The 20,921-nt window shown below is 39.7% G+C and overlaps 2 protein-coding genes across 2 annotated transcripts; one reads left to right on the forward strand and one right to left on the reverse strand.

Annotated features, from left to right (window-relative positions):
* Positions 1–1,259: 1,259 nt before the first annotated feature.
* On the forward strand, positions 1,260–4,576 carry LOC135532331 (zinc finger protein 287-like). Its single transcript, XM_064959898.1, has 4 exons — positions 1,260–1,725; positions 1,878–2,002; positions 2,740–2,842; positions 3,018–4,576. Exons 1-4 carry the CDS (start codon positions 1,452–1,454, stop codon positions 3,989–3,991), a joined length of 1,476 nt encoding a protein of 491 aa, XP_064815970.1. The 5' UTR covers positions 1,260–1,451; the 3' UTR covers positions 3,992–4,576.
* A 35-nt stretch (positions 4,577–4,611) lies between these two features.
* On the reverse strand, positions 4,612–18,724 carry LOC135532330 (sterile alpha motif domain-containing protein 9-like). Its single transcript, XM_064959897.1, has 4 exons — positions 18,674–18,724; positions 15,319–16,039; positions 14,863–15,127; positions 4,612–14,115 (listed from the first exon to the last, which is right to left on the reverse strand). The coding sequence occupies exons 2-4, from the start codon at positions 16,021–16,023 to the stop codon at positions 10,487–10,489; spliced, it is 4,599 nt and encodes a 1,532-aa protein (XP_064815969.1). The 5' UTR covers positions 16,024–16,039; positions 18,674–18,724; the 3' UTR covers positions 4,612–10,486.
* Between the last annotated feature and the right edge of the window lie 2,197 nt (positions 18,725–20,921).

Below are 20,921 nucleotides of genomic sequence, written 5' to 3' on the forward strand. Positions count from 1 at the left end.
ATGTTTTGTACACAATGAAATTGTTATTGTCTAATGCTGACTATTCTAACTACTTGCTGTATAATCAAATACAAACAATTTATGAATAAAAAAAACATGCGACTAATCACAATAGCAAGTAAATCAATGTTAGTAGACAATAGTTAATCAGGTGGCAAGGCATGGGAATGTTTCCTGGGGAGTGTCAATGCTTGTTATCACTTTAGTGTTGTTTTGCCCATTTAGCCACACCGATCTTAGGTTTAAGCATATTTTGTAACGTTTTGAGCAGTGGTGTAAAGTACCTAAGTAAAAATACTTTTAAGTACTACGGTATCTGTACTTCACTTTACTATTTATATTTTTGACAACTTTTACTCAACTACATTCCTAAAGAAGATAATGTACTTGTTACTCCTTACATTTTCCCTGACACCCAAAGGTACTCGTTACATTTTGAATGCTTAGCAGGACAGGAAAATTGTCTAATTCGAGTACTTATCAAGCGAACATCCCTGGTCATCCCTACTGCCGCTGATCTGGCAGACTCACTAAATACAAATGCTTCGTTTGTAAATGAAGTCTGCGTGCTGAACTGTGACCCTGGCTATCCGTAAATTTAAAAACAAGAAAATCGTGTTGTCTGGTTTGCTTAATATAAGACATTTTACATTATTTATACTTTTGATGCTTAAGTACATTTAATACCAAATACTTTTGGTTTTAAATAGTAGTATTTTACTGGGTGACTTTTACTCGAGTCATTTTATTTTAAGGTATCTTTTACTTCTACTCAAATATGAAAATTGGGAACTTTTTCCACCAGTGGTTTTGAGTTTAAAACATGTTAAAATGATTCAAACGTAGGCCTATGCTATGTTTATGTGTAGGTCCGTCCACATAATTATATATAGAACAGTATTGTAATGTTTCTTTATTGACTTAAAATATTTTTTTGTAACACAATGTCGTTTTTTGGGTCCAAGATTTTTTTAAATAAATGGAGTTAATTAATTGTCTTCATATCTGTGTCCTCTATCTATATCCTCTATTCTCACATTTCTATGACACTCAGACATATCCGACAATTGTAGGGACGAAATGTACTATATTTTTAATTGGTTTCTAAATGGATTATGTAAAGATTCGAAAAACCGCCTTCATCTCTGGTTTAGGTCTGTAGTCCACGCTGGACAAGCGCGTGCGCATTGTGTGCAATGATTTCCAACAAGCAACCCCATTGGGTAAGAATTTGGAAACGTGATTGGCGTAGTACTCTCACGCAGTCTTGTAGTGCGGAATGCTTCTTCCTTTACGGTAGGTTGGAGTCTCTGTTACAATTGTAACGTTATAAATCCTCTAACAACATCAACTGACTCATAGACAAATGCCGTGTGTCTGTGTGGATTAGGGTACAAAATATTTGGAGGTACCTTGCTGTAACAAGATTTTCAGTCCATTTGTGGGACACAATGTCGTCTTCCGTTCCTTTTCACACACAGCTCACCTCCATTATGGAGGTCTTGATGAACGCGGCCGTGTCAGAAATATGCGAACTTGTGGACGATGGATACGCCGTTTTACACTTGGAAATATCTCGAAGTCAAAAAGAAAATGACGTTTTGAGGGATAAGTTACATATAATGGAGACGCGTAATGCACATGGACATGGAAAGAAGTCAGTTGGCCTAGCTCACGAGCGCTCCATCAGAAATCACCTCCCAGTGAGACCAGTCCTCAACTTGGGTAACTTTTGTTTACAATTGCAGGGATTTAACCAATGTTTTTGATACCACCACTAGTTTACTATCCACCGTTGTCAATTGTATAGTTTGCATGGGTTTTCTCCTAATTTCTGTTGTGCCAGGTCCGTTTTTAACTCTTTTTTGTGTATTTAGAGACTGGTGAAAATCGATATAACGGGAGTCCCATGGGGAAAGAGTTGAACCACCTTTGCAGCGACGAGGAGCATCCAAGCAACGAAAATGAAGATTCTATAAAACAGACTTGTGCTGTCATGAAGGTAGATAACTAATAATGTGGAAAATGTTAACTACGGTTTCAGGCACCCTAGTTAAAAATGTAGTACTGGTAAGATACTCTAGGACAGGGATACTCAAGTACTATTTGAGAAGGTCTGGTCACACAAATTTCCTAGGTGGTTCAGATCGGATTGGATAATGCAATTTATCGGCGTCGTAACAAACCGTCACGTCGCAACCCATGCAACCCCAAACTGTTCACACCCTCTTGTTTGCTGAGAGAAAATGTTGCATTTTTTAAAGCAGATTACACACAATTCTGCACATTTTGCATGGGGCAGAGATTTTTTTTGTTACTGTTCTAAAGTGAATTTCCAGAAATTTTCTACGCATTCTCCCATGTCTTATGTGTGTTTATATGATACCAGGGGTCGAAGCCCCGATTGAGTAAAAAAGCCCCAACTTTATATTACATTTTTTCGGAACCGGCAGTCCGAATTGACCGCGTTCTGGGTCCAGATCCGGTCCGCAGTCCGCCAGTTGAGTATGGGGGGTCTAGGAGTTCTTCTCAATGGACTATTACATTATTACTTTCTTTACATAATTGGAGTGACATGCTCTTCTTGATATGTTATTGACCATTTTTTTAACTGGCATTGGTCATAAAAAAGTGCATATTCAATACATACAACAATACAGACCATACTTATATAATGATCTATGAGACGTCATATTATTAAAAACTTTTAAAGAAAGGATGAATTTGGTTCCCTTACAGTCTATGGTGAAGGAGATGCGTAAGCCTGGGTGCATCCAAATCAAAGAGGAAAGACTGGAGGGCACCATAAGCCTACAGAATTACCCAATGATAAAAGGGGAGAGTAAGTGCAATGGAAGCCTATAATAAAATGTAAAATGCCAGTCATATGGAATGGAATTATCTATACTAGAAAATACCAACCCCATCTTAGAATGATTTCTCCAAATGTCAAGGAAAGGCAATTATACACTGATTCACTGTTCAGTTATATTTAATCAATTATTTCCTCTCTATAGGCAGTGTTGAATCAGGTGCTGATGAAGACAAAAGAGATGTGATTGGGCACACTCAGACCGACAGTCTTTTTGAGGACTATGATTCTCACATCAACGCAGACCAAGAAAGCGAGAGCACATTCCAGAAGCTTCAGCATACGAACGTTGCACACCACGTACAGAGGCAGGGATACTCAGGCTTGTGGACACCAAGAAGCACTGAAACAGATTCTGAGGATCCAGCTTGCTCTTATGCTGCAGAAATGAGCCCCACTCGTGTCACAGCTCACACAAAGCAACAACGACAGACTTCCGTAGCTGAGGAAACGTTGTTCGCTGTTGAATCTCACGATGTGAAACCAGAGGCTGCAATGCTTGATTCTGGACCCTATGAAGAAAAATATCAATCTAACAGTAATGATAATTATTATGATAATGATAGCAGTAATGATTTGCATCCGCAAAACAGCATCTCTTCCGAGGCTAGTGAAAACTTTGGAAATATTTTCTCTAACAGTCAAGAAAATATGAGAGAAAACACAGCAAGGTCAAAGGTGGGCATAGTCCAACGCTACATGGCAGGACATACAATTCAGCACAGGGTTGGCAAGCGAGAAAAACGGTTTGTTTGTGGCTTCTGTAGAAAAAGTTTCACTTGTCCAAAGTATCTTCAGTCTCACCAGCGGGTTCACACAGGAGAGAAACCCTTCAGCTGCTCTCAGTGTGGGAAGAGGTTTGGCCAAGCCGGTTATCTGAAGAAACATCAGAATGTCCACACGGGAGAGAAACCATTTGTTTGCCCACTGTGTGGAAAGCGGTTTGCGGACTCTAGTAATCTCATCAGACACAAGAGTGTTCACACAGGAGAAAGACCCTTCATCTGCATACAGTGTGGGGAGAGGTTTGCTGCGAAAGACAACCTTAGAATTCACCTAGAGAGAAACCATTCTGGTTGCTCAAGTGCTGGAGATGTGATGTCACCGAGTATACCGTGAACACGATTAGTCATGAATAATTCAGCATTTTAACATTTTTGACTGAACTCGTTTTGTCTTTAGTGGGCTATTTGACATTTACAGTTGAGGACTAGTTTTGTAACAAAATGAATGGAATTATAAAACAAATCATTTTTAATGTGTGCCTCCATTAATATTCATATTTCAAAAGTGCAGCAAGCAATATATGAAAGGTGCAATAAACTTTTTTCAGAATTGCTCCTGAAAATGTATGTTTTTGTGAAGTAAACAATTTGAAGAATAAGGCCATGACCTCTGAGATTTCCCTGCAAATGAAGGCTATTTTTTAAAATTGTTTTTTATTACAAATGGTCGAAATTTAACAATACGAAAAAGCGGCCATCAGCAGTAGAAATGATAACAAAGCGGACTTTCCTTGATTCAGTGAAAACCTGAGGGATGAGGCAGGGGATATGTAACCCCTCTCAAATTCATAGACAGAACTATGGATGACTGACCATCTATGATATCAAAATTATAGTTTGAACCATGTTTTGAGGCTATATTGTTCACATGTTTTATGTTTACAAACATTTGAGCAAAACAAGCTTATGTTTTGGGTTCTGACAGTTGAACAAAGCTCATGAGGCATTTATAAGTTAGTCTTCAAGAATCAATATTTTTTATAAGTCCAAAAATGGATGTAACAACTGCTGATTGCCCCTTTTAATAGCACAAATCATATTATAGCATTGACAATATTGTTAACAGCATTAAAAGTAGTGATTATGGTAACAGTAATACAAGTAAAACAATGCTATTCTTAATAGTATTAACAATATTATTATCATAAACTTTAGAAAACACATTTTAAACACATTGTTATTTAGCCCATTCGTATTGCACGGTGTCCAGTACATTTTTCATTTTGGGACATGCATATTGCACAGTACATAATTGCCTGTACGTTGTGTCGCAGCAAAAGGGAGTCCATTCTACTCAGGAGCAATTCTAGTTTATAATCCATCAAAATAAACAAGAAAGTAACAACAATATTAGAGAATAACACATACTGTATAATACATTTCGATATTCAGGCCTTCGTATCTGCAGAATATCTCTCTACCTGTACAACTGTAATTGTTGTTCGTATGAATTTCTCTCATAATACAATATGCTCATTACATAATTGTACGGTTGGTCCTACAGTTATTTACATTGATTACCACAATGTTACAACATGTACAATATCTGTGAAATTGAGATATTTACAATAGATATGCGTATTCGCAGTCCTGCTGCAACATGAAGATAAGTGTCACCTTGATGCAAAACGTTTCATATTCATTTTTTTTCGGCTTGATATGCCAAAAATAACAATGCACACACACACAATGCTTCATTATTCTCCATTCTCAAATCTACTTGTTAGACATCACATGCATTTCTGGCCATTGCATCCAGGAGCACGTAGAATGTCTCGTCTTGACAGTCTTTCGTCATTCCAGCAGTTACTTCCCTGGTTTCTCCCAGGATGGCAGGATGTAAACTTCACAGATATTTTACATTCTTGAACATCCAGATTGAAAGGACATATATATGTGTGTGTGTGTGTGTGTATATATATATATACACACACATATAACTTAAACTCCTCATTGCATCAGCATTTAATCTTCTCATTGCATCAGCATTTCCAATATCGCTGGATGTTTCTCCAAACACTAGAGACTCAAAGTATATACAGCTCTGAGGTCGAACTCTGGCAGTAACCTCATTAGTCGTCACTCTCCCCAGTAAGAACACTTGTTGTTTGGTGCTGGCGCCTATGCACACAGAGTAAAACACATCATTCTCATTCTTGTCTCAATGAGTAAGAGAGAAGTATTGAACCGAATTACTAAATCGCAGTATCTACCAAATATAACCCAGAGGATTGGAAGAGTAAAACATCTGCCTTCATGGTTCATGGCTGTTTAACAGAAAAAAGTAGCCTATACTACAAGTATCCTAATGGAGACCATGCAGGCAGCAATCCAGTTTAGTTAGGTTTAATAACTCAGAAGGCAGGTAACTTAAAATGCAGTCCACAGAGCTACTATCTGCTAGTACTCATGGCTAGGTTTGTCATATTAGCAGACACTGCTAGTTAGTAACACCCAGTTAATGATGCGGTGCCTAACTAATAGATAGATCAGACATCGCTACGGTTTCTGAGATATATCAAAAGTCAATAACATTCTCCTTTCCTAGTACAAATACTCACGATCGTGGACTGTTTCAGTACAAACAATTAGTATTTCAGAGAAGCACATTTTTCCCCCTTTGTTTTGTTCTTCACATGAACAATTCTCATAACTGTGTCAACTAGGACACTACGGTAGACAGCCGTTTGTCCGCAGCCACAAGGGGACTCTTCTGCCCTGCAACAGCTGCTGTCTCTTGTCTTTTTTGTTTTTTAATCAAAAGTATTTTCTTGCTCTTTTGGAACTAAAATAGTATTTTGTCTCAATGTTGTTGCTTTCTCAAGTGTCTCTAAACCTCAGGGGTAGTTTTACCTATCAACCTTTGGAGGTCATTCTCACCGGTTGTGGTGATGCTGGCTTGATGGTGGTCTGAGTGAGGGTGTAGGAGATGGCTGGCTCACAGGCAGGGCCTGTAGACTGGGTAGACTGGGTGACGCCTTTGTTGTTCTGGTGCTGTCTGTCTGAAGTAGGTGACTCTGGTACAGCCTGAAGGTGTCGCCTGTTTCTATGAGCGACGGTGCCATGTTCAGTTTCAACAGCGTAGGATCTCAGCTCTGGAGATTTGCCGATGACCACTGCTTCTGTTTTCCATCCCTTCTCTCCATCCAGCTTGACTTTTACACTCTGTCAAGGGTATAGTTCAGGTAAGGGGTGCACTGAATGCCTCCTCTTGTAGAAGAACGGGTACGCTTGTTTGACTTTCTGGTACTTATGTTTCACATTATCGTGGCTGATGTGTTTGGTTGTAGTTTTTCCAGTGTGAGGACGGTTGTCCGGCATTGACGTCTTGTCATGAGTTGCGCAGGTTTTCTCCGGTTCCACTGATAGGCGTGGCTCGGTAGCACATCAGGGCAATATGTGGGTTTGGATGTTTGAGAATTCGTTGAACTGTTTGAACAGCTTTTTCTGCAGTTGTTTTCCTGCGGGTAATAGAGGCTGGAGGTGGTATATAACTCGTCTAACTCAATACAGACAAACTGCGTAGTGTTGTCGCTAACGAGCTTGGTAGGAATCCCCCATCACACAACCATGCTTTTGAGGCTTGTGGTAGTTGGTCTGTCGCTGGCGAAGTAGTCCACCACTACAAGGTATTTATTGCCTTCGAGCTCCCACAGGTCAACTGTGATCTTCTGCCACAAACCCTTTAAATAAAGGTATTGTGACAAGTCGAGTTGTTTTTTTCTCTGTGCAGAACTTGCATGATGTCACTTTTCTTGCTTTGTAGGCGCTGATGCCCGGCAACCACATTGACATCTTGGGTCTTTGTCGGGCACTTTGTCAGCCCCATGTGACCTTGTGTATCTGTTGGAGAACATCTTCTTCTTGTGAAGCTGGGATGACGATCCCGTCTTGATACAGCACTAGTTCATCCAGCTCTCGCTGTGTGGTATCCCTGTAGCGAGTAGGGTAGCAGAATAGCGTATTCTCTCAGGCCAGCCTTTTCGGATGTGGCTGATAACCATTTGGAGGTCTCGGTCGCGCCATGTCACCTCTCTGATGTTTTCCAGCCTGTGTGTAGACTGTAGACACTGGTCTGCTTTCCACCATATGCTTGGACTTCTTTTTCCGAGTCTGATGTGTTTTTTCAGCAGGTTTCTCTACAGTGTGTCAGCCACCACTGTTTTCCAGGAACATGCACAGCTTTCACTTTGAAGTGCATGAGCAGTCACTGACACCAGAGTGGTGCTTTGTCCAGGTTGTACGTGTTGATCATTGGAACGAGTGGCTTATGGTCTGTCTGTAGAATAAAGCTGTCCATGCCGTGCAGGTAGAGGGAAATTGTTCACATACCCATGATCCTGCCATTCTTTGATAGTGTGCGTGAACAAAATGCACCACCTTCTTGTTCCTGTAAGAGTGTAGCTCCAAGACCGTAGCTGCTCATGTCCGCACTGACCACGGTTGGTTTTCTGCCATTGTTGTATGCTAATGCCTGTGTTGAAACTAACATAGCCTTGACCTTGCGGAAGGTCTGCTCCTGGGGGTCTCCCTACATCACTGATATGGTGGAGCACCAATGACAGGCTGGGCAAAAACTTGCCCAAGTAGTTCAGCAGTCCCAGCATTTGTTGGACTGGACACCTCAGTGACGTCTTTCACTTTGCTGTTATCTGGGTTTATTCCATCGGCTCCAATCACATGACCAAAGTACTGGATCTCGGACTTCCCAACATGGCAGTTGTTTTTGTTCTGCTTTATTCCCGACTCTTTAAAAAGGTTTGTAGCACTTTGCTCAGATTCCTGTTATGTTCTTTCTTGTTTGCACTGTAGAACAATATGCCATCCATCGGGATGACTGCGCCCTCGTGTCCGCTCAGGAGCTTGCTCATCTCCCTCTGGAAGATCTCCGGCGCGCTTGTTATTCCCAAAGGAAGGTGCTTGAAGCAGAATCTTCCTACAGGAGTAAGTTACCTTCCTACAAGTCGTCAGTTCTGTTGCTGGGGTCAAGTGGTATCTGCCAAAAACCGCTAGATGAGTTGAGTGTGTAAATTACTCTCGCCCCGGATAGCTGTGACGCTCTTTCCTCCAAGATGGGCAAGATGAACCTGCTTCATTTGATATGTTTTAAGTCCACGTTCGCACTTTGCCTTTTTTCTTCATCACCAGCACCATGGGAGCACACCAGTGATTACGCTCAATGACTTCCTCAACGATGTCATCTGTTTCCATTCTGATCAGTTATTTTTCTGCTTTATGGAGGAGTGTAAAAGGGGTTCTGTGTGGCGTAGCCAGAGTAGGGGACTGTGACGGGCTTAAGCTCAATCTTGACTGGTTCACAGTTCAGTAGCCCTCTCTCCAAACACATCGATACTGATCTCGTCAGCTTTGAGGGCCAAACCCATCTTGCATGCAACAGTTCTACCAACTAGGACATTTGCATGTGGTCCAGAATTTGTACTTTTCTCCTTTTTCACTCACATGTGGCTAGGAATGTACCCATGCAATCAATCCTGCCACTTGGGACGTGAACAATAGTTGCAGTGTTGACCAGATGGGGACACTGACGCAAGCACTGCTAAGTGCTCTGAGACATCACTGTGATATCTGCACCAGTGTCAATCTTAAATGTGTGCTATTCACTGGGAGCTCAATATGCCACTCGTCATCAGAATTAGACTGCTTTGTAACTGACCCTGAAAAGAATGAACAGAAGTGAAGTGGGTGGGGGGGGCCGTTGGGCAATGCGAGCATGGGCGAAGGAGCGTGAACAGGGCGGGACCTAAGTTGGGGAAACTTGAACTTTATGCAAATTCTCTGCGATGTCATGTTTGACCAATCGCAGCTCACTATAGCTTCCAGCTCCTACTGGATTAGCTGTTGATACACTACCTAGTATGCTTGCTAGGACCAACGAGGGCAAAGCTTGCGTGATTATCACAATTATTGTTGATATGCTCTAGTTGTAATAATAATTACAATCCTATCCCGTATTTGTTCATCCTTTGTAGTGCTCAGTATTCAGCTAGATTCCTCAAAGTTTAATAATTTGTCTCTCCCCCTTTCTAAATCTGTTCATGGTTCAATGGTGAATCACAATGTGCCGTGGCACAAAATGTCCATTCAGTTTTTCAGTCACCACATCAAAGTCGAACTCATCATTGATTGTAGTCAAAGGTAAAGGTCATGGTTGATTATCTCTGCATTTTTCCCAATTGCATAAAGTACTGAATTTATCCGCACCACACTGCTCTCCCCGTCCAGTTTTGATGCCAAAACATTGTCTCCAGATCAGCCATGGCTATCAGCCAATCAAACGGCTCTGCTGGGTTGAATTTGAGTGGGACATCTTCACCAATCTTCAGTTTTGGGAATGTTTTAATACTGACACCATGTCATGATGGACATCAGGAAGGCAGTGATCCAGTTTAGTTATTTTTAATAACTCATTAGATTTATACCTTAACATGCAGTCCACAGAGCTACTATCTGCTAGTACTCGTTGCTAGGTTTGTCATATTAGCATTTACTGTTAGTTAGTAACACCCAGTTAATGATGCTGTGTGTAACTAATACATTCCAGATAGATCAGACCTCACTACAACAAGGGTGTTTTGTCTCCTAAAATGTTATTTTAACGTCAAGTCAAAAGGTAACCAGGTTGAAGATGTTTGTTTCCTTTCATAGCATTGATTATCCATGCCTCCATTAAGAGCATGTGTTTTGTAGATTGTTGTCTTGTTTTTGATTGTCAGGTTGTGGTTAATCCATACTTCCCCCATGGTCCACACTATTGGACCAAAGCATGCAGTTCATCATTGAGGCCTTTATAACATGGGCTTCTCATAGCCTACTCATACTCGATATCGTATGCAAGTGGTCCATCTATGGCAAATCCTACAAAGAACGACACCTTTTCAGTGCTGAAACCACTGCTTATTCCACCCAGATATGCCGGGCGAACTGGGATTTTAAGTTTGCCATAATTAGCATAAAGTTCTCCTTCCTCTATGGTTCCATTGACCCTACAGAGACGGTCAATTATTTTCTTATCCTTAAAAATGTCTCCACTCCGCCAAAGTTGGGCCAAATTTGTGCGTGCCTTGCGTGCCACGTGTGCAAAACACTCATCAAGTTTGGCTTTAGGAACAAGTCTTCCTAATCCTTTTCTCTGGCCCAAGTAGAAGTGGGCAATGGTGTTCCTCATCCTCATAAACTTGGACAATTTCCGTCTGAAGGAGTTCCGAAGTGAGTTCACATATGTTCTTATATCTGTATCTTCTGCATTTGAACTTGGCCAAAGCAACAACAAAGCCAGATAGTATGGCTCTGGGAAGGGATGTTGCACTCCTATATCTTGCAATGTTAGCATGAGAAGATCAGTGAGTTCCTTGTGACTCTTCACGTTTCTCGAATTTGGCTTTAGTATGCTGAGAATTATATTTGCCAAAATGAAGTTGTTTTTGTCTTTTTCTTTTGTAATTTGCTCACAATTTTGCCGTAAAAATTTGTAGCACTCAATGATTTCCTCCATTTCCTCTGCAGTCTTGTCGAGATGGTGAAGTACCCCTGCAAATGTGTCTGCGTTCTTCTCTTCAAGTAACTTCCTACACTTTTCAATGTCCATGTTTAGTCTAAGTTTCGGCTTGCTTGTTTGTTCCTTCGATATTTCCTCTGGCGAAGAGCAAAAAAGTGTTATATATGTCTTGAAGTGTTCTGATATTTTTGTCCGATTCCTTGTCTCGAAGTCTCCTGCATCATTTCCTTTCATGTAAGTGTAGTAATCGTTTAAGAATTCAAAAACCTTTTTGACTTGGGATTTCAAATTAAGGAGAAAAGACTTGTGTTCTTGGATAATGTCAACATATTTTCTGTTGATTTCATTATCGTTCTTGGGTACGCTGTTGATGGGCATTTTTCCATTCAGAAAGCTTTGCATGTACTTCTGTGTTACTGGATCAGCTTCTTCAAAGAATGGCAGCTTGCTTAGGATTTCAAAGACTGTCAGTACCGTCTCAATTTCCCCCACATATCCAAAGATGTTGTATGAGGATTTTGACAGATTGTCATCAGCTTCCTCATCAGGTTGATCCTCATTCATGGCCAGTTCTTGAGCTCTTTGAAAAGCCTTTATAGCATTTTTTGCTAGCTTTAGGTTTGTATCCAAATCCCCTGGATTGCGTGGTGTTTTTTTCTTTTCATTCTGGATGTTATGTTTAAGATAACTTTTGTAAACTTGTCCAATCGTATCGACAGTGTATGGGTTTTCTGTGATTCTCTTGGCGTTTTCTGCCCAATTCAATGCCTGCGGAAAATCACGCTGATTGAGGTAGAGATACCTTGCAAGGGCTTGAGGAATGGATGCACTTGTAAAAAAACGGGATGATGCTTTCACAAAGATGTCTTGGATTTTGTGTCTCCCCTCTTGAAGGTGAATTTTCTCTATCAAGGGAGAGAATTGAGTATCTTTTTCATCTCCATCTTTCCTGCGCTGCCTTTTAATCAGCAAGCGTTCGATTGATAGCATCAGGGCGTCTTTTACTACACCAATTTTGAAAAACAAATCACAGTGTAGCATGTTGATGGTTATTTCACTCTCATTAATCCCGTGGCTTTTGTGCAATTCTTCCAGACATGCAGAAGCTATATCACGATGAAGGATGCTAATTGCTTTGTATCCTCCACGTTCATCGACTTGAACTATTTTCAGCAAATTTGAATAAGGTTCCATTCGTTCAAGTACATCGTCTTCTCCCCAGTAAGCCATTTTCATTCCAAAAAAGTCCTCACAGAGAGACACAGATATGTCTGATTCAGCCACGTATGAGTTCAACAGTGCAAAGTAGAAAAGTAGTTGAGCTTTTTTGGTGCTCGTGTCTAAGTCCTTCAGAGTGTGGCTGACGACATCAGCGATGTATTTCTTGTCAAAGTTGCTCTTCATGATCATGAAGCTGTAGAAGTTTTCCGGTTTTTCATGACTTTCTTTAAGTTCTTGAAGTTTTTCCTCAAAATCATCTTGTTCCTTTTTCGTTAGTATAGCTGTGATGTACTGACTTTCTGCTGCACAGTGTTTGTACTGGACCTTGGGGTTATGGGATCGAACACAACTCAGGATGATGACTTGTGAATTTGATGAATCTTCCACAGTTCTGCCTGTGTAGTCCTCTTCAACAGTTTTGCGTATGCAGTTCTGCAGAGTTTGTGTGTTTTCTGCTTCATTTGAATCATCTACTAACAACAGAACTGGTGTATTCTGAGATTTGTCACTTTTCCCAAGCCTCATCAGCTTTTTGACTTGAACAGCCACTTCAGCTTTTGGTAATGTATTGTCCTTCAACACAGCACATCTGAATTCTCTGCGTAAATCCCACATCACATGCATTGCTAAGGTGGTGCCTCCGCAACCTGGGTGGTGGAACAAATTCAGCAAAACACATGTGGTTTTGGGATCTTTTGTCTGACATTTCACAATTTTCATGAGATTGTCATATTTGTCTCTTCGAATGAAAGGTTTTGCTTTGCGTTTCTCACAAAAATAGAAGTTCCACCAGTTGACTTTACCCCCTCTGTAGAATTCCTTTTCTACTTTGATTTTGAAGGCTTTAAACTCTGTGCTATTTTCTTCATAGACTTTCTCACATTCATTCTGACACAAAATGTCTAGAGCTGTCAATCGGTCTTCATCCTTTTGTTGGAGAACAACAGTGCTGGAATCAGAAGATGGAAGGAGTCTTCCTGACGGCTGATTGTGTGGTCCAAGTGACATTATAGTACCATTGACTTCACTGAGTGTCAACTCATATATTGATTGCGTGCTGATGTCAGACTCACATTTCTCCTGTATCAAGTCTTTCCATTTCTCAAATGTGCTCCTAGAGTCACAAATACTCACAATGCTTTCCTCGGCATGTGAGTAGAATGCCAGGAAAGTATCAAAGACAGGATCTCTATCAGATACAGGTGACAGTAGAAGAAATATGACAAGAGTTCTTCCATTTGGAAGAACTTCAGGTTTGCAAATGAATGAAACCATATGCTCGATATCTTTGCGTTTCTCCTTGAACCAGACTTTGTAGTCCAGCTGTCTACCAGATTCACTTTCAAGGTCATGCCTCCCATTACAAAAAACCCAGCTGGTCTGCTTATACAGGTTGAGATTTTTTATCACAACATTTGGTTCGCCTTGGAATTGGGCTGGGAGATGGAGATTTGCCACTCTTGATTCTCTGTATGAACTGCATACGCCACCAGGAGCTGCAGAGTCAGGATCAAAGTCCAGGACACAGAACAATTTCAACTTGCTCAGAAATGGAAGATATTCTAGTTGCTCAGTGCAACTCTTGTTCATAACAATAACGAATCGATCATAGTAGTCCATCATATTTCCTCCATAAGTTAACAAGTTCTTCAATTTATCACCCTGATTGGTCTCTCTCCTCAAATTGTTTTTGCCGTCTTGTGCTTTCATCATTTGTAGACCTGAAGAAATAATTGCAAAACTAAATCAATTACTGGTGATCCAAACAAATATTACTGGTGATCTTGTTTGTGACAATTTAATAATTAATGACTTTTAAAAAACAATGCAGTTACATTGGTAGTGACTTGAAATTCATAGACTAATGTGACCGAAATCAAAATGTTTGTACATAATCTTTTCATGTTTATACTGCCCGGATACAGCAGATGTAAATTAGCTGTCAGCTAAATCTTTAAAGTTGTTTTATTTTAATTTTACCCCATTTTCGTGGTATCCAATTGGTAGTTACAGTCTTGTCTCATCGCTGCAACTCCCGTACGGACTCGGGAGAGGCGAAAGTCGAGAGCCGTGCATCCTCCGAAACACAACCCAGCCTAACATTGACACAATGCCCGCTTAACCCTTTAAGCCAGCCGCATCAATGTGTCGGAGGAAACACCTGGTGACCGTGTCAGCAGTGCAAACGGCCTGCCACAGGAGTTGCTATAGCGCGATGGGACAAGAATATCCCTGCCATCCAAACCTGGATGACGTTGGGCCAATTGTGCGCCGCCCCATGGGCTCGAACCAGGATCTCTAGTGGCACAGCTAGCACTGTGATACAGTGCCTTAGACCACTGCACCACTCGAGAGACAGCTATAAGCTAAATCTGGTGCAACGCATCACTTCTCAAATTCTGAGACTGAAGTTGTTGTACATTGTCCCCTGACAAATAAAGTTAATCTATAAACATTGTTTCACTTACCCATAGCACTTTTCAGTTGGCCAGCAAGTTCATTGTGTCCGATTCTCTCTAGAATCTGAAGTGTGACATTTAATGTCTCTTCCTCATAGTGCTTTGTCATTGAGTCCGCTACATCTGTGCGGCTCTTGTTGTCTTCCAAGTGACACCGTGCAATCGATCTACATCCATTCAGTTTGAAGTCTTTCAGACAAGACTTAAACCGTTTAAACTCGTCCTGCTGTAAGTCGTCAAGGGTATTCTGGAGCAAGGTAAGCGAACTTGTCATCTGTGGAAATGAAATAAGGTTAGTTTTAATATTTTATTTAGGCCTAGAAGACAATCAAAATTGCAATTGTATTTACTACCACACACGTATTGTTGTGTTTAATTGACAAATATCACCAGCTTTACTAAGCAAGCACATGTTGTGTGTGAAGTACACCCAATTAAATAAGCGAGATGCTAAACAACCCCTACCTTGGACGGTAACATTTCTGCACTCATGGCCTGTGGTTTTAGTTCTTCTTTCTTTCTTGTAACAGTTTTCCCTGGTGGTTCCACTATTCTGGGCTCTTCCGTGTTTGGTTCTGTCTTCATGGGGGATACAGTCTGAACCGGTAGAGTTTGACATAGTTCTTCTTGATTCTCAGGTGGTTTCTGTAGATTTTCTTGGTCACTGTTGATGTGTGTGGGGGGTTGAAATATAGGCTCTGGTCCATTGTTTAACTGTTCTAGCATGCCAATTATTTTAACAGCAGGACCATGTTTAATGCCTAGTTCCACAAGATCATTCTTTTTGAAGCAAAACAGGCAATCGCCTGACACTTCCTCTTCCAAAATCCGCTCTACATATTGGTGGTATAGCTTCACCTCTTCCCTTAACCACTGACAAACTTGTTCTGGTGTCCATTTCTTGATGTATGCAGGAAATTGTGATTTATGCTGTAATCCACTCTTCAAATCCTCAAGCATTGACACAATTTTCACAGCTGGACCATGTTTTATGTTCAGATCCAGAAGATCCTTCTTTTGGAAGTATTCTAGGTATTCCCCTGATACCTCCTCTTCTAGCAACTTGTCTGCATATATGTGGTGAATGTTAACCTGCGTCGTCAACCACTGATGAACTTCTTCCTTCGTCCACTTTTTGATCTGAGTTGCAGACTCCATTGAATGGCTCATTGTGAATCAAATATTACTGAAATAGAGAAGAGAAACCATATTGAGTATTTGCTATATGCTTCCTTTGGATTTTTTTGGGGCCAAACTTTAATATATCAAATTCATGAAAACCTTGTTAATTAAGTTAGCCTATATTTAAAAAAAATATTGTGCCTTCAGAAAGTATTCATACCCATTGCACACATTTTGTTGTGTTACAGCCTGAATTCAAAATGCATTACATTTATTGCCCATCTACACACAGGATCCCAAAATGAAAAAGTGTGTGTGTGGGGGGGGGGGGGGGGTAATTGTTACAAATGTATTGGAAAAAAATGACAGAAATCTCATTTACATAAGTATTCACACCCCTGAATAAATACATGTTAGAATAACCTTTGGCTTTGATTACAGCTGTGAGTCCTTCTGGGAAAGTCACTCAGTGATGTGAAGTACTTTAGTAGTTTAAATAAATTACACTTACGTTTTTTTTTGGGGGGGGGGGGTGTAGCTGTACTTTACATATGTTTTACTCCACTACATTAGTCTAAATCACACATTTATCAGTACATAAACACTTTTTGAAATGACAAATAGCTGCCAAATAATTTGTTTTCTTCAATTATCCAAAAACAACTCCAAAATGTCAATTCCTTACCCAATAGGCTGAACAGGTGTAATGAACGCATGTAAAAATGACCATAAATGTTTTTGGATAATTGCAGAAAACTTATTTGGGAGCCAACAGCACATTGTGATTTTTGTATTGAAAAATGTATTGAAAAAAATAAAACAGATTAATAATTCATAAAGGTATTCTCTTATTTTAATTAGCTATCAAGAATTTTTCCTTGTCTGAAGTATCGAGCTTTAAGTCCATTTGAAAAAAAAATGAATGATTGTTTAGAGAGAAGTATCCACTTTTCCAAAACCCCATTTGTTTGATAAATTAAAAGCAAGTCACTATACTTTCCAAACCACAAAAGCTGAATTAAAATGTTTTCTAAAAAGGAATTTATAAACTGTTAAGGAGGCAGTGGAGGAAGGACCAGGGTGCAACATTTGAGAGAATTAAGCTTTTTGTACATATGGAAAATGTCTGACATCTTTTATTTTAGCTCATGAATCCAACACTTTACATTGTGCATTTATATTTTTGTTCGGTGTATATACACGTCCATGTGAAAATGTGCTGCAAACAGTCACCACTCAAGTTGGTAATCCAATGTTTTGAGAATAGCTGGCTAGCAGTCTGTCCAGTTCATAACATTATTTTCATGTTGTTATCTTAAGAATACCTCTGCACCGTTTGTCATTGATAGGGAATAAGTAGGTAAATGTACAGCCTGACATTGTCCAAGTTATGATTTCTCCTTCCTTCAATGTATTCCATATTGCCCACTTCCTCATTAGACAGTAACAATAAACTATTGAAAAAAAAGTGCTGATTTCATTCAACATAGTTAGACACTTCCCCGATCATAGTCTAGCTCAAAACTAATGAGACTGTTTCAGTAAGTAAAAAGTAAGTGCCAAACACATTTTAGCAAACATAAAATATGTACATTTTGACTGAGATATTTAAAAGTTTCAAAACAATACATTATACTATAGACCTGCTAAATTACTCACATCCAGAATAAAAAACAGAATAAACTAAAACAATTCTGTATTTATTTCTTATGTAACAATTATTCATGAAGCAAACATTTTATGGCTTGGTGGCGTTCAGAACGTGTGCAGTGGCACCATTTCATGCCTCTGAAAGTACAACATTCTAATCACATGTAAATGCACACTGAACAGGTGGTGTAATAATCGCGTGTAAAAATGACCATAACAAGCAAATCAAGACGACTTGAAACGCTTGGCCTTCCATAGTCTTGAGAGAAGATGTCGAGCCTGCGCGCAAATTAAACTTGAGAGTTTGAGCATGTGACTACGAGCGAGCAGAAATGCATTTCCACACGCAGTAAATTAATTCGAGAGCTGAGATTTTTGTTCGCTTGAAAGAAATAGTTACTGTCAACACTCAGAAATTACTGCACTCACAAAAACGCCACGTCTTCTCTCCTCCCTCACACCAAGTTTCCAGTTCGCTCCCCAATGACCATCACGGCTTGACTGCTCTCGAATTGGATTTTTGACCAAAGAGCGGAAAGGGGACGAGGAATGGTGGCTGACAATAAGAGGTACATATGATCGTTTTTCAGTAGAGAAACTACTCAATAAAATTATAAAAATGCCACAATTAACCACTTTACTGAGTTAGTTTATATAAGGAAATCAGTCAATTGAAATAAATAAATTATGGATTTCACATGACTGTGAATACAGATATGCATCAGTTGGTCACAGATACTTAAAAAAAAAGTAGGGGTGTGGATCAAAAATCCAGTCAGTATCTGGTGTGACCCCATTTGCCTCATATTTTCTATTATTTGAGCTCGTGTGGAGCTCTTGCACTTAAATATAAACAGTACAAGCACCCAAAATGAGTAACGGCAGCTATTTTAGTAATCGGAAGGTTGCGAGTTCAAACCCCCGAGCTGACAAGGTACAAATCTGTCGTTCTCCCCCTGATCCCAGGCCGTCATTGAAAATAAGAATTTGTTCTTAACTGACTTGCCTGGTTAAATAAAGGTCAAATTAAAAAATGAATATGACTTACCCATTCCAGCTGCATAGCGATCACATCATTGCCCCTCTACTTTTCTTGACTGCAGGCTACTTCCTTAAAACAATGTGTTTTTTGAGTCTAGTTTGATCACTGAACCAATCAAAGTATTTATTACCATATTTGGGCATAGGAGGCAGACGTTTGAGATGAGTCAACTCGGAACAACCACAACAAGAAAAGCATGTCACAAACTGACCATGTATCAGGCATAGGCATGGTACATTGGTATTAATCCTAGTGATTTACATGTTGGGCCTATTTCACCACAGGACATGGCAAGTATGCCCTAGCATACATTCTTCCGTTATGTGTTAAGCAATAATTGAAAACGCATTCTCCCCAAGGTGCAACAACATTACAATTATAGTGCTTTTCACACGATCTCAAAGCTTTTGACCTGGATAAGTAACCCCATCTACCAACAATGTTTTAGAACCAACCTGTAAATGGGTATTTAAAATAGGTCTTCAATATTATATTATATTGAAGAGAAGACCAAAAACAAATGCAATATCCTACTTTCCCTTTTAACAATGACATTTAAAGATAACAAGTTGGAGATGGAAACATCCCAGTCGTCCAGTGGTTTTAAAAGGCAGTTATTACATGTGAAGCCTACAGTATACAGTTTTCCCTTTAGTCTCTCTACAACAGAATCAACGTTGAAACAATACCTTGGAAACAAATCAGAAACTGTCATATACTGACCATGTATCAGGCTCCTTATCTTATCATTATGATAAACTGACCATCTATCAGGCTCCTCATCTTACCATTATGATAAACTGACCATGTATCAGACTCCTCATCTTACCATTATGATAAACTGACCATCTATCAGGCTCCTCATCTTACCATTATGATAAACTGACCATGTATCAGGCTCCTCATCTTACCATTATGATAAACTGACCATGTATCAGACTCCTTATCTTATCATTATGATAAACTGACCATGTATCAGGCTCCTCATCTTACCATTATGACAACATACTGACCATGTATCAGACTCCTTATCTTACCATTATGACAACATACTGACCATGTATCAGACTCCTCATCTTACCATTATGATAAACTGACCATGTATCAGGCTCCTCATCTTACCATTATGACAACATACTGACCATGTATCAGACTCCTTATCTTACCATTATGACAACATACTGACCATGTATCAGGCTCCTTATCTTATCATTATGACAACATACTGACCATGTATCAGACTCCTCATCTTATCATTATGATAAACTGACCATGTATCAGACTCCTTATCTTACCATTATGACAACATACTGACCATGTATCAGGCTCCTCATCTTACCATTATGATAACATACTGACCATGTATCAGACTCCTCATCTTACCATTATGATAAACTGACCATGTATCAGGCTCCTCATCTTACCATTATGACAACATACTGACCATGTATCAGGCTCCTCATCTTACCATTATGATAACATACTGACCATGTATCAGACTCCTCATCTTACCATTATGATAACATACTGACCATGTATCAGGCTCCTCATCTTACCATTATGATAAACTGACCATGTATCAGACTCCTTATCTTAACATTATGACAACATACTGACCATGTATCAGACTCCTTATCTTACCATTATGATAACATACTGACCATGTATCAGGCTCCTCATCTTACCATTATGACAACATACTGACCATGTATCAGACTCCTTATCTTACCATTATGACAACATACTGACCATGTATCAGGCTCCTCATTTTACCATTATGATAAACTGACCATGTATCAGACTCCTTATCTTATCATTATGATAAACTGACCATGTATCAGACTCCTCATCTTACCATTATGACAACATACTGACCATGTATCAGGCTCCTCATCTTACCATTATGATAACATACTGACCATGTATCAGGCTCCTCATCTTACCATTATGACAACATACTGACCATGTATCAGACTCCTCATCTTACCATTATGATAAACTGACCATGTATCAGACTCCTCATCTTACCATTATGATAAACTGACCATGTATCAGACTCCTTATCTTACCATTATGACAACATACTGACCATGTATCAGGCTCCTCATCTTACCATTATGATAACATACTGACCATGTATCAGACTCCTCATCTTATCATTATGATAACATACTGACCATGTATCAGGCTCCTCATTTTACCATTATGATAAACTGACCATGTATCAGACTCCTTATCTTATCATTATGATAAA

Source organism: Oncorhynchus masou, unplaced genomic scaffold (genome assembly GCF_036934945.1).
Source record: "Oncorhynchus masou masou isolate Uvic2021 unplaced genomic scaffold, UVic_Omas_1.1 unplaced_scaffold_1821, whole genome shotgun sequence".
Lineage (NCBI taxonomy): Eukaryota > Metazoa > Chordata > Actinopteri > Salmoniformes > Salmonidae > Oncorhynchus > Oncorhynchus masou.

Excerpts from the sequence above, each read along its gene's own strand:
- LOC135532330 (XM_064959897.1), bottom strand. The coding sequence starts at position 16,023 with ATGAGCCATTCAATGGAGTCTGCAACTCAGATCAAAAAGTGGACGAAG. Across the intron at positions 15,128-15,318 it reads CAGAAATGTTACCGTCCAAG|ATGACAAGTTCGCTTACCTT; the intron begins GTAGGGGTTGTT and ends TCATTTCCACAG. Across the intron at positions 14,116-14,862 it reads CCAACTGAAAAGTGCTATGG|GTCTACAAATGATGAAAGCA; the intron begins GTAAGTGAAACA and ends TTATTTCTTCAG.
- LOC135532331 (XM_064959898.1), top strand. The coding sequence starts at position 1,452 with ATGTCGTCTTCCGTTCCTTTTCACACACAGCTCACCTCCATTATGGAG. Across the intron at positions 2,003-2,739 it reads AGACTTGTGCTGTCATGAAG|TCTATGGTGAAGGAGATGCG; the intron begins GTAGATAACTAA and ends GTTCCCTTACAG. Across the intron at positions 2,843-3,017 it reads CCCAATGATAAAAGGGGAGA|GCAGTGTTGAATCAGGTGCT; the intron begins GTAAGTGCAATG and ends TCCTCTCTATAG.